We start from the raw sequence: 15,082 nt of genomic DNA, 5'->3' as shown, positions 1-15,082 counted from the left end.
GAGGTATCAAAGACGACACACAATCGTGTAGGCCTATGCAAATTATTTGCAGTACACATAAGGCTGGAATAGACTACGTGACTTTTAAAGTCTGTACAGATTTTAAAACGCTAGGCATCATACACTTCCCTACTACGAAATTGACTGTATAGCACAACTGGGCATCACACACTAAACGAGATTCCAGCAACAAGCAATTTGTCTGTCCACACCAGACGTGACTGCGACAAAATCAATCAAAAGTCACAGCCAATCAGAACAGCATATGGGGGGGCACAAGCAGCAAGTGCACGGCACCAGAGATTAATCTTGATGGCATTCGCAAGGAAATGGATAAGTACATAATCAAATTCACATATATTACACCATTTAAAGATTATTAAAAATTCATCCTGAGGTACAAAAACAATCTTTGTCATAGAATACATGTTTGTTCATAGTTTGAACGTTCTTGTTTCCATTTGTTTCATTTCATAACAGACATAACATAGACTTTAAGGCAAGACAGCATTACTAGCTATTCAATGTTGCTAGTAAAGGTCTTGGGACTGTGCATGTTCTTCATTGTTACGCATTCAATAAACAACTTATGATTACAGGGACATATTATTGAATAATAAAGACTTATTTTCACGCAGTTCCTTGCACAATACAAAGTTTTGACCTCCAAACTCTCTTACCGCAGTGCATGTTTTTTTAACTAATACATTGACAATTGCATCCAACGGGATAAAGCATTCGTCAGACATTTCATTTACCAACTACCATAATATGTATAACAACCAACATAATAAAATGTTGACAGAGTCTCATTCATCTGTTTTAGTTCAAACGGATCTTGCTTTTGGCATCACTCACTGAACAATTTACTTTGAAAGTGTTTCGAAAAGTGTAAGAAGCGACTTAATATTATTTAGCAGAAATGTCGCCACAGACACATATTTCCAGTGATCCTGGGTTGTAGTAAAGGGGGCCCGTTTCCCCAAATCACATTATGTATCAGTTCTTGAACACATATAGTGGGTCTGAATTACTTTCCGCTTTTTCCTGTTATCCTCTAACTTTCATCAACGGAGGATAGTGAATATGCCAGCGTCTAAAACTAGGTTTCAGAAAGCTAACATGAAATCAGACCCTCTCTTGGCAGTGATAATAAGTGCTATTCGATCATCTCAGAGACAAGGTTATTGCTAAACCACTGCGGTCAAGACGAAAAAGAAAGAAAAAGGTTGAATAATATGGAGAGGGATAATCATTTTACACAGAAATTGAAGAGCAAATATTGTATTAACATAATTCTAATAAAAGCCCATTTACACTGAGGTATGTAAGACAATATTCTAATACTTATAATCTTATAGCACAAAGTCAAATATATATAAAAAAGTATATTAATATAAACTTTTTCTGGGTTTCATGCTACCAATTTTAAAAACTCTGCACAGTCTAGGCACACAGAAAAATTGACCTATTCATTTTTCTCTCATTCATGTTAACCACACAGAGAAAGGCCAGTGACAGAGAAGCCTGAGATGTTCTTAGAGTCACACTCTTGTCTACATTATACTGCCAGGTCGACCAGGGGTGCTAAACTACAGAGAAAATAGCTCTCTGAGAGCACTTCAGAGTGCCTGCACCCTCTCACAGTTCTCTTCACTCAATTCAGCAGATCACAGCAGGTGAATGCTAGCCTCTGTGCTAAAGATAATGGATACTTCACTACTGCACTGGCAGGCTCATTGGATGATGCAGTGGCGATCTTGTGATAATGATAGTTTAAACAGAACAGGTTGTTCTGTTGTCCATAGGTCTTTTCTTGAGTTAAATTTTGGGGCCTGGGGAATGGTCTGGCACTTAAAATATATTTTCACTGCTAATCGATTGCATCTTTTTGTGTGTTTGTTGAAATTGGCGACAGGTATGATCATGTACAAAATGGTCAAAGGTTACACGAGTGAAATCCATAGTTTCTGCTTTGTTTGAGTGCCAGGAAATTGGCTCTCTCAAATGTCAAATCTTCAATGTAAATCAATGCCCTCCCAGTGCTTTTAAAAGTTTTGTACATAAGCCACTTCATACTTTGAACAAACACTACCTCACTTTCTGCCTCTTTTAATTAGGTGTCTGTTCTATAATTCAAACTCTCCAAATATTGTCAATTTAGACATATACACAAAGCTTAGTCTAATTTGCTGCTATAGCCTATGAGTTGCTATTTTGCCAGAGTGCTTCAGATAATCACAACCATGCTGATATTCAAGAAAAACAGTGTGATTGCTAGTGTGATATTGCTTTTATACAATAGTAATATTGAGAAAATGTCCTTTGAGAAGCATTATTTCCAGATATTTTGGAAATATATGTGTTTTAAAGCTAAGTTTTTAATATAACTTCAACAAAGCAACAGCAGCATCCAATTTCCCACTTCCCCAAGCAACACACGGTAGTTTTGACATTTTCCCAAATGAATCAGTGTTTTGAACGTATCGGTCAAGGGCATGATTCACTGACTCACTCATAAAGATTGTTCCTTGTTTTGTTCCTGACTGAATCAGCATTTTTGAACAAATCGGTTGAATAATTCAATTACAAGCTCAGTTTCACTTGTTGCTGACATAACAATGTAACGTGCAAAAGGACTTAGTTAAAATACTGTATATATTATATTATGGTCAGATAATGTTGATGCTTGCTGTTGCTCATAGAACTTCAGTGTGGCTGATTTGTGGAGTAATATATTTTGCAGGAAATGAAATATCTTGTAAAATGTCCATATGCACTAAGGTTATTTGCCTCTCTTTGGATAAAATATTAACAGAACAGCTGTGAACATAACATGATCAAACACAGTAGCTTGATCTAAATCTCAAAACGTCTATGTGAGTAGCATGAAAACATACTCCAGATCTCATTCCTTTTAATTAAAGGTTCTCATAATAAACTATCAGGTTGCTTTAATTAGTATTTATGCATGTTGCTTCTGTACTGTTGTCTGTTACGTTTCCCATTATGAAATTATAAACTCCATAAATGGGTTCATATAGTTCTCTAGTTGTGATAAACATGCTGAAGCCTAATCATTAGCAGTGCATAGTTAAATGTGCATGTTCTTCTCACGTTCTAGAAGAATCTGACACCTGGAGGCTTGGTATTTATATTTATCTGTCCCTGTAAAGCTGCCTCTTAGAATGATCTACACCTCCTTCCAGCATCCCGTCCCCCTCCCCCATTTGTTCCTGCTAATTAATGACTGTGGTGCTAATTAAAAGCTGTGCAACACTCAATACATTCTAAATCCTTGAGAAATATTAACATTTTCATTTGCAGGTCTCAGAGACTAATGAATATTCAATTGCAAAATTTCCAAGGAAAATGATAGGTTTGGGGGGAGCATGAAAGTGACAGAAAGACATATACGCCTATATTATGCCGTAAAAAAGAATTTCACACTGGGAGTCCTGTAACATTTCAAGGTCTCATGGAGTAAAGAAAAAAGAACAGAACAATAGAAATAAAAGGTTTGACCATAGCCTAGTCAATTCAAGACATTGGAATACTTTGTCGAGAAGTATTCAATGTTTCATGTTATAATACAAACGAAACACTCTGCCATGGAAGACAATGTGCACGAGAGAAAAGAAAAGCTTTGCATGAAAGAAAGGCCTCCGCTTCAACTGTATGCTGAGCAACAGGAAGCTTCCTACTGCGTTAAACATGTGTCATCTTTACACATAAATCAAGCCTGTGAACAAAGTGTCTGTGCTGGGCGAGATAAAAGGGGAGAAGCAGCCCAAATGTGGTCTCTTGGGCACAGTTCCACACCTCCACCTCTTTCCATCCACTCCCCACATTTTAATTGCTACTGTTTGCCAATTGCCACAGCTCATACTGTGCCCATAATGACTGTTCCTCACAATGCTGCCATAGCACTTGATCTCTCTTTTAATGGTCCTCCTCCTGTAAATTTGTACTGTACTAGTGTCTTCTCTCACAGATCTTTATCAGGTCTGCTTGCCTGTGGACACATTAATTGGGGAGCGATTAATTGACCACAGATACTTCAGGCATGACCTATGTAAAGTGCACAGTCACTCATATGCACTGCTGATTTCATTACTGACTATATAGCTCCTTGTGTGCAATTAGAGTAAAATCTTTACCAGTGACGTTTATGACAGTTACATTCAATTAGTTGTATGCAGATTTCCACTATAGAGTGAGGGATGATGATTGTTAACATCAGATGGGTTCAAGTGTGTAAAAATTCTATGACAGAACAAATTTCTCTGTAAATCATTTGGAAAATCATGCCTATGTTAATTAACACATTGGCAATTTATGTAAGATTGGTTTTATAGACAATTCACATAGAAAATTGTTCTGCTTGTGTTTTATGAATGAGGCAATGCTTACTTTTTGCTGGTACACTTAAGATTTACAGTTTCGACTGGGAAAAGACAATTATTCAAATGTATTCAGAATTATTCAGTTTCATCAGTTTTCTGTTTTTCTTCTGGTAATAAAGAAAACATAGGAACGATACAGAATGAAAGTCTATTCCATGAACACAAAAACACATTATTTGTAACAGTGCTTAATTTGTACATGACAAAAAGAAAGACAGTTACACTGAAAATCATTCGCTCAGAAGAATTCACGGCTTGGGAATTGTTGTGAAGTATTCTAGGTAGTTAGATTGGGCGATCTGCACTGGGACTTCTGGGATAATTCATATTGGGAAATATGTTACGTAAAAAGCAGCAGTGTCTGATTCTCTGACTACATTACTTATTATCCCAGTTGAAAATCAATTTCCATTGCTCATCTCTGAAACATGAGGTGCATTGCAAGAATGCTGTCCTGATGAAGCCTTTGTTCCTGCTATAAATATTACAATTTAAGTCACTGTTTTGGAATAAAGCAAACAATCTACAGGTGTGAAAACATTTAAGATGTTCTTGTTTATTGAACTATTATTATTATTCGTGCTGTTTCTTTTACCATGCAACACAGAATACAAAGAGAATGGTGCTGAGCCACCCAAATGTGTTATCTTAATTTATGTTGTCTTTTAAAATATATTTTTTTCAGTTGGGAACTTGGGAACATACAGTATAAGCAATATGCAGCATTAAACTGAGTACTTGATCCTCTGTAAAAGGATGAAATGTGCTGTATAGTCAACAAAGGCTTATGTTATCTGTTGAGGCTCGTCGCATGGCATATGCATATGCTCTGTTTGTGCCATTTAGAGCCAGGGACATTTTTCTTTGTCAAATTGCTCTCCTGGCTCAACCAGTTGAAAGCAGGATTAGCCTCCAGTGTCTTTGAAAAGTCAAGAAGTGAGGGAAAAATGAGGATAAAGTGATGACAGGATGGAGAGAGAGCGAGGAAGAGCGAGAAACACATGGGCAGTTACATGGGCAGGAGAGCTGGAGAGAGAGAGCAAACAGCTTGGCTGGGAGGGACATGGCATGCATATTTCATATATAAAAGACAAGCATTTCATTTCCATATTTAGTGAACACTGAGAAGACTTATTTGAGCAGTCAGGGCTTTGTTGAAGTAGAAAATCAGCAAACTCACTGTGCCCATGTATTTCCAAATCAATCTACAGCCATCTGCAACTGATGCGTGACATGGCACGACTGGATCTCCCATCTTATTTCCCGAAAACCCTTTTTCACTTTAATTGGCTTATCTATATCTAGGAGTTTTATTGTTGTGAGATGCACAGGGACCATCCTGGCCCCTGAAAAGTGTTTAATTAGAGTGGTGGGGTGACTTAGTGGTTAAAAAATAATACACAAGTTAAGCGCAAACAACAATGTTATTTACCACAACAAAAATAAATACAGTTTTGCAACCAACCAGTGTTATTTTTATATAATTCAAATCTTATCATAAAAAGATATTCATATTTTAATTACTTTTTTTTCAGTTTTAATTTTAATTGTATTGTATTATTTCTATTTAGCTTTTTATTTTTAATTAAGTTCAGTTTTAGCCATTTTAGTATTTCAACTTCCTTTAACCTATTTAGTATTGCCAGGACAATATTTCAAATTTTCATATTTTTTTTTTACAGCTAACATTTGTTTTATTTTATTTCAGCTTTAATTCAAATAACAAATCATTTTTTTATTAGTTTTAGTTGTAATTAACAATAACACAATTGCTTACAATGGAAGTGAATGAGGACAATCCAGAAATGTTAAAATACTCACTTGTTTCAATTAGTGAAGCCAAAAGGTTGCTGCTTTTATCCCCACAAGGAACAAGCCCAGCACGGCTCTTAACCCCATGGAAACTGTCCCTAAAATGCATCGCTTTAGAAAAAAATTATGTTAAATAACTTTTTACTAACTGTGGCTTTCTTTTTTTCCAAATCAGATGTAAAGAGGGTTTCCAGGGCATTCGCTGTGACCAGTTCCTGCCCAAGACTGATTCCATCCTGTCTGACCCAAGTGAGTGTTCTTGCATTTTGCTTTAATGAATCAGATTCATATAAACACATACATTTCATGTAAATTCACATACACAGGAAATCCACATGGATATGTATTACACAACCCTTTTAAATTGTTTTGAAATTAATGTACAGGGTCACTGATGTGAATAGAGAGAAATGGCTGTATAACTTTCAGCTTCTAACCCAAATGAATGGTTAACCTCCGTGGACCATAATGCATTTATGCATTCATTTGCCAATAACAACAAGGCTTTGCAGTTTGCAGTCTTACAGACACTGTTGTCATAGAAACCTTGTCATTACCAAAGTGTCATAACATTTTCATATTTTCCTGACAGGAACAGATATCTAGATTTTCCCACCCACTCAGCTAATGGCCTTCACACGCTTCTACCAAACCTGAATGTTTCTTTTCTGAATGATGAATAACATTTTCTCGAATAAGGCAATGACATTGTGTGCTTGCATGCATACAGTACTGTCCATTATGCTTGTGTATGTGGGGGGTGGGGGGTGGTTGTTTTGGTCCCCATGAGGTTAGCAGCCAATAAATCATACAAAAAGGTATTTTTGTGAAAATTTAAAAATGCAGATTGTGAATGTACAGTATGCGTGTTTTTGTAAAAAAAAAATGCATGTGCTTTGCATTCTGAGCTGGTGGGATCGCCTTGATATTTCACGAATTACCACATGCACACTGCAAATTCTTGAGCAGCGCATTTTATTATCCTTCAAAACAAAATGGCACTGATAAATCTGTTTGAGAAGGTCAACAAACAGAACCCCTTACAATCATGCTCCATTTGTGACTCATTAAGTGGGCTTACTCACTGCACACGACATGTAATCATTACCTGTGCGCGCACACACACACACACACACACACACACACACACACACACACACACACACACACACACACACACACACACACACACACACACACACACACACACACATATGGCAAGCCGTTTTAACATTTATTCATTTCCAGGAAATGAATTGTTGATATCACCAATTCAATTGTTGATATCAACAATTACATTTTTGCTATCAGCAATTACATTTTTGATATCAACAATTTAATTATTGATATCAACAATTTAATTATTGCTATAAATGGCAGCCTATGGTGACATTTCACTAGTGAAAATACAATTACAGATATCAACAATTATAGTTTTTACTAGTTGAAATTTTTGCTGATATCAAGAATTATAATTTTAACTAGTGAAATTTGAATTGTGGATATCAAGAATTAGCATTGTTACTAGAGAATTCATATCCTGAAAATGAATAAAAGTTAAAACGGCTTGCCATACTCACACACACACACACACACACACACACACACACACACACACACACACACACACACACACACACACACACACACACACACACACACACACACACACACATAGATATGCAGAAATTGGGTTTATAATAGATAGTACAACACTGCATGTTCAGACAGGTGAGAGTACTCTAAAAATGGATTGCATAATGGATAGCACATTGCATAGGCTTTCTGCATTTCTTTTACCTGCCAATTCACCAAAGGGATGAACGGTGCAAATGTGCCCAGAAAATCTGCATGGGGCAATTCCTCATTTTTGTAGCCCCGATTTTGAGGATGTGGAAGATGCAGCAGACAACCACTGACATAATTTACTAGAACTATACAACATCACAACACCACTGCAATCCAATTCCAAAAACCTAATTCACATACAGTACAAAGGAAGCAAGTTTGTGTTGAAAAGAATGACAATGACTTGATGTAAATATTTATGTTGCAGCCCTTTTAAACAATATTGTGAATCTTTTTGGGGGGGATGCACACCCAATGAAGTCCTCCCATACGGCATTGTTCATAAGCATAGCATTTTGTTCTGGTCTGTTTCTGTTTCTTCTACTTCACTCGAAGGTTAATGAACAACACTGTAATCTTCTGAATGGCACCCTGATGAAGTTTGGCACAGATTTGCACTATAAGTTTGCCTAGTCTTAGCCACTTATTATCACTTTTGGCACAAGACAAGGAGCCACCTATTGGACATATGAAAAAATAGAATTAAGTACAGCAGAGTAACCAATTTCAGACATGTCACAACAGCAAATTGTGAATAATGAGCTTACCACTCAATTCAGCAATAATAGCTCTGTTGGAGGAGAATTTAGCACCCTGTCAAATGGCTATTGTGGAATAAAAGCCACACACATATGTTATGTTGCGCAACTATACGACATATTGTTTATACATGTGACCCTCTACAAATACTGTATGATACTGTGCTTTTACACCTCTAAAATGTCTGTAATCTTAATGGTATCCCTTCTGTTTATGGCACTCTTGCCTGTTTAGATTCACATGATCTCCATCAGTACAGAAACAAAAAGTATACCAGCTTTCAGTGTTTAAAGTTTGAGATGCCAGTAATGGGTTCACTGACAGGACAGGCACACACAGCCAAAGTCTCACTGTCACTCTTAAAAGCAACATTCACAGAGGACAGGGACATCCAGGGTCACTTTGTCCTTGAGTTAGATGGGCATGGCTTTCATCACACATCTCTCGATCTTATTTCCTTTCCAATGTGTCTCTATCCCTCCAACCTCTGTCTGATAATCTTCAATGGTAAAATTACAACCGTTACTGTACAAAATTAATTTTGTCATCATTTACTCACCCTGAATCCTGCAGGACTTACTTTCTTCTGTGGAATACAAAAGAACAGTGTTCTAACTCTTTCTGTCCATAAAATGAAAGTCATTGGGGTCCAAAATAACATAGGGCCTCATTTACTTCCATTGTATGGGGAAACAACACAGACAATCTCTCTCTCTCTCTCTCTCTCTCTCTCTCTCTCTCTCTCTCTCTCTCTCTCTCTCTCTCTCTCTCTCTCTCTATCTATATTTTTTTCTTTTTTGAGTGAACTATCCTTCTAAGTACTATTTTTTATTAAAGTACTATTGAAATTGAATACTTTCACTTTTACTCAATTGCATTTTGACCTAATTTCAAAGGTCATCATGACCATATTCTGGGTTAAATTTAAGTTAAGCTTGACAAAATCTGTGGCCTGTGTTTTTTTTACTAGAGAACAGAATTTCAGTTTATCACTCAGTTTGTAAAATAGAACAGGAAATGCATTTATAATGCACTAACAATAAAGGCCTCAAGGGCAAGATAACCAGAGTGTTTGAAAGCAGTATATTTTGATACTGCAGATTTATTAATTTTTTTGTTTGTCATATTAGATTTATTGTTGTCTAAATTGTCTTTTTTTGGGTGGTGCTATTTTTGGTGGAGGAGCTGTCGAAATGTAATATATTTTGGTAGTATTTTGGTATTTTGGTATATTTTAATAAGATTTGGATAAGAAAAGTTATGTCCTATCCTTTCCTGGTATCTTTGCTTTGTTGGATTAGGTGAAGTTAGAAGCACTCTTCTTCCATCTGCATTCTTCTGACTTTTGCTTATATCAAACCATCCCATGTCTCACAGTGTTTATATATATATATATATATATATATATATATATATATATATATATATATATATATTCATCAAAGCACCTGACCCAGGGTCAAGAAGAACAAATATGCTGAGTTATTATAATCAGTTTCTGGATTGCTTGAAGATCAAGCCAAACATTTGAAAGGCAAGGCTGCACTCAGGGTGAATTATGAAAGATTCAAATTACGCTTTTTTTTATGGGATGACAACGACAGACAGGCTATTTGAAATGCGTGTGCACTGCAGTCTCTGAATAGGATTTTTTCATTGTGTTGAGTCTCTTCTAAATCTCTTCTACATGGAACGGATTATTTTTTGCTGTAGTTAACTATCTTGATGTATCTTGATCTTCTATCAGTTCTTGATCGTTTGATGTAAAGAGACTTGTACACTATAGGCAGGAACACACCAAGCCGACGGTCGGCCGTCGGGCAGTTTTTGTGCGTCGGCCGACTAAGTTTTCTCAGTGTGTTCCGCACCGTCGGCTGAAATTGATCCTCGTCGGCTTTGTAACAGCCGATTCGACATGTTGAATTGGCGTCGGGCCGTCGGTGAGAGAGAGAACTCTGATTGGCTGTTCAGCTTAGTGAACGAGTCAGTGCACGAGAATAATAGCAAAACAGAGAGCAAAGAAGTCAAAACGGTACAGATAGAAGGCTGCTGTTATGTTACGTCATCTTACATGAGTGTTCCTTGGCAAATATTCAAATATTAACATGAGTGGAGTGGAATAAAGAAAGTGTTTAACAGGATTGATATTCAAAACGGTAAGCACGCACTGCTTTGTTTATGGTTTGTGTAACGTTATCTGCAGCCTGCAGCGTCGGTTTCTCTTTTTGAATGTCGAATATAGATGAATATCTCTGAAGAAATAGACAGTTGTCTCATTCACACGCAGGCGCAGAACGTGCATTCTAGCTTACAGTCGGCAGTAGTTCTCACGGTGTGTTCAAGTACAGCTTTTTACCCCGACGCGAGGAGACAACACAGTCGGCTTTCATCAGCGCTAATTCGTCGGCGTCGGCTCGGTGTGTCCCTTTCTTATAAGGCACATACACCTTTCTCCCCTTCACATGGGATAGGACAGTTTTCTCTTAAAACATCAAAGATTTTAAGTGAATGTGCATGAGAGCCATCAGTTTCATCTAAAGTGATAAAAAAAAACACGAGAAGAGACACTATAAGGTCTCGGTTACTTATGTTAACACTCGTACCCCAAGGAGGGAACAGAGATGTAAGTTTAGACTGATGAATGGGTATCGCTTGCGAGAGCCTATCTACTTCGAGTTAAACTAAACGAGCCAATGCACATTGGCATCAGATAATTGCACCAGCTGTTGTGCTTCGCGGCGTGAGCATATAATGAGCAGAAGGTTCCTTGCATCCTTGTTTTTTGGCTTCGGAGCCGGACCTGTGACTGGGCCATACAGCAGAAGCTCAGCAACTGTGACAAGGGGACTTACGTCTCTATTCCCTCCTCAGGGAACGAGGGTTACCGTACATAACCGAGACGTTTCCCCTTCGTCAGTCACTACGAGTAAGTTAGCTGCTGGCCCTTCCAGCGCTCTGCTTGAGCCTCCTGGTCTGACCGCAGTGTTAGGCAGAAGTAGGAGCTCTAAGCAGAGAAGGTCAGTCACTGCTGTTCCGCAAGACCCACTCAGTGTGACTTATTGGATAACGCTGGGAAAGCGTGCCCTTGGGGAAGGGAACGCTGCGGAAGCCACATCCTACCCCGGAGGGAGGCACTGTGACGGATACATATATGGACTCGCCAAGCAGGGTAGTACAACCTAAGGCAGTCTCTGGGGTGGTTCCAGCCTAGTTATAGGGGGGAAAGAACACCAGCAGAGACAAAGACACAGGCTCGTTCGCAGAGGAGCTGATCGTAGAGGAATACACAAATGTTACCTCTCACTGTGATCCTCAGGTCACCAAGGCTATTAACCAAAGTAGTCTTCTTTTGATGAACAGAAGAAATGCTAGATCGGGGAATAAGCCAAGGGGCTCCACCTCTTTCGAGGTAATGGAGTCTCGACCATAACGCTGCGATGGTCGTGTTCCCGGAATGAGAACATGAGTCATCCATGAGCAGCATTTCAGAATGCCTATAGCCCAAGCACGTGATACAGCGATCATGCCCGTCAGCTAGAAGTCAAACATTCGCCGCATCCAGAAACACACGATCTGAATGACATCTTGAAAAAGACTCAGACAGATCATATTAGCTGTTTCAGAAGTGCTCTGAGGTGCTGAAACGCACAGGGGGATAGCCGCGGCTACACACAGGGAAATGGTGCAATCCTGTGTGAGCAATCACCCTCTATGTCACGCCCTCCCAAACCAACAAAGCTGTGAAAACAGCTGTTTTTGCTCACAACCGTTGACAGGAGAATTCGCGACCACCGCTGTTCGTGCCGTCACACCAACACCAAACACAGAGGCTTCCTCGCAGAGACTCGAAATCACCGTCAGAATATCTTGCAGGAGACAGGAACAGCATTCACTGTCTGGCTCCGAAGTGAAAGACAAGGATGCGTGTCACCTGCTGCTCATTATATGCTTTATATATATTATATTACATAATATATATTAAAGACTTACTCGTAGTGACTGACGAAGGGGAACCTTGTTTTTATCCTTTCACCCTTCTTAATGATCTTTGTTTCTGAACAATTGCCACTCATTAAATGTGTTAGTTTCTGCCTTTTGACAAAAATATCCTTTAAATATAATAATTGATAGTTTTAGTAAATTTTAATCTGACTGAAATGGCAACTAGTTTCAGTCAAGCGGTATGTTTGTACTCAGAGCTGTACTGATACTGTGTTATGCAACTCCTCTGGTTTAGAAAATAACTTTCAAATAATCTTTCCCCTTCAAGACTTTTGCACTTTGACGTACTGAGGGTTTCAAAATGTTATTAAAGTCTTACATAAATATTTCTCGCTGACGCCTCATCGTTTGACTCGTTTGAAAAAAAAAGTGCATGTGATTTGATCGGGTGTCTGTTTTCCCTTTCATCATCACACAAGCTAGGCAAGGAGGCAATTGTAGCATCGTTGGGGTGACATACGAATGGATTGCAGTCTCTAGAGCCTTTACTTTACCACTTGGGAAGGTAAAACAAACATAAAGGAACATTTTATATTGATTGCTGCAATTCATCTGTTGAGACCCAGTCCAATTCTGCTTGTTCACACTTGTAAAATGTTTATCCAGGTCTGAGGTAATGCTTCCGGATGGGTCATTTACAATGAGATTTTGACAGCACGCCTCATAATGAAGAATATGTAATTCCACTGCAAATTGTTAGTGTTCTCTACATCACGGTCTCCTTGGAAACCTGCCATGTAGGCAGGGTTACAAAGGCATATTTTCTTCTTTACGTACTTTGGCTAAGAATAAAAACCATTTAGTGAAGCTAATTCTTAACATGTTGAGCTTCTATTAGCTGCCTGCCTGAAGACGGTCATCTTTTTGCATTTTCCTTTGATAACTCAATTTAGCGACCATCTGGCATCAATTCAGGCGAGTGTCAGGAGTGCTCAATGCATCTGATTTACAGCAATCATGTACGACATGATTTATGCACTCAGGGTTTAATACACATCACCATTTTGTGCCGTGTATATTTCTATTCTGCTTGATTGACAGCGACCTATTAGCTCTCAATTTCACGCATCTCAGAAGGGACCTGCTGTTTATTTGTGGAGTTATCTGTTTGTTATTGTTACTTTGAGAGCCTCCTTCTAATTTCAAAGCTTTACAAGACCAGATCCCTCATTTTGGTTCCTCGGATTCCCTGCTGATCACAATGTCTGTTTACTGAAAAGTGAGTCAGTGGTTTGTAGCAGTCTCTTTGTGATGATGGTGTTGCCAGAGGCAGCAGGTGAGATAGGGTAAGTAATTGTCAGACTTGCTGATTAAAGTGGGTTCTTACAGCCTTTGGGCTCCTGATATTTGAATTATTTTGACTAAAAGAGCTTCTTGTCATTTCAGCCTCTCTGTCTAGATGACAGTGTTATTGGCCTTTTGTAACTTTAATTTAAAGGGCAAGTCACAAGCATGATTACTTATCAAAGACAGTGGAATCATGTTCACACTTAATTCTCTGCACAGCAGATTATGTAAATCGAGTTGATAGAATTTCTCTGTAATCATCAGGAAATGTCACCCACTTGCTATTAGAGATGGCAATCTTTAGATACCTTGGGATTCGATTCAATTTTTGTAGTGTCAAATGGACTTATGGAATGGGAAATATTTTTCCCATTCAAGTTTTGCAGGGTCTTGCCAAATCTTGCCAAAATCAAAATTTTCAGTTCAGTGTAAATGAAATGTCACACCAGAGCATCATAATCATCATTGGCTATGTTTACATGCACAACTTTTGTTTCAATCGGACTGAATTCAATCCGATTGATGAATCCGAACGTAGTGTTTACATGAACGCTAAACATGTGATCGGGTTAATGTGCGCGTTTATATGTCACAAGCTTCAAATCGGAATAGATGTTTTTGACATGCGCATACTGCAATACAGTTTCCTGCTGTTTGCGCATACTAACCATTCTCCTACATTGGTTCTTTATTTGTTTTAAACCCCAGACTTAATATGTATCAATTTCTGGTCATAATTTGAAGACAATGAGCATTTGAACTGTTGTGTCGCCCTGCTTATATTTATTAACCAGTAAATGCCCCTCCCCGAGCCCAAAACCAGTCGTCTGTGGATGAGAATCTGAAACAAGGACTGGTGGGACGTTGTCCTGCTCCACTTCACAGACGTTGAGTGAAAGGAGAATTTTAGAATGACGGAACACTCATTTGTATGGCACTTTATTCAACAGGAAGAACAGCTCGTACCGCACATCATACGTCATTACCCAATTTACTGTCATTGCACATGCACAGTCCTTTCAGTTTCGCATTTTTTTTCAATGTTTACATGTTCTCTCGATCGGATTAGAAAAGGAATAAACAATCACCTTCAATCGGATTGAAATTTAATTCTGATCAAGCTCAATCGGATCAATTAAGGTGTTTACATGACGGCTTTTCAGTCCGATTTAGCCATCAACCCAATT

At 38.3% G+C, this 15,082-nt stretch overlaps 1 protein-coding gene across 1 annotated transcript in view; it reads left to right on the top strand.

Moving 5' to 3' along the window:
• Positions 1-15,082, top strand: part of nrg3a (neuregulin 3a) — a 374,168-nt gene that overhangs the window by 283,221 nt on the left and 75,865 nt on the right. Inside the window, exon 3 of the mRNA XM_077237257.1 lies at positions 6,394-6,467. Coding sequence (XP_077093372.1) covers positions 6,394-6,467 — 74 coding nt within the window. The remainder of the gene's footprint in view (positions 1-6,393; positions 6,468-15,082) is intronic.

This window comes from Siphateles boraxobius, unplaced genomic scaffold (assembly GCF_051911475.1).
Source record: "Siphateles boraxobius isolate OS27281-9 unplaced genomic scaffold, OSU_SipBor_1 20, whole genome shotgun sequence".
Lineage (NCBI taxonomy): Eukaryota > Metazoa > Chordata > Actinopteri > Cypriniformes > Leuciscidae > Siphateles > Siphateles boraxobius.
This window is presented reverse-complemented; position numbering and strand designations above follow the sequence as displayed.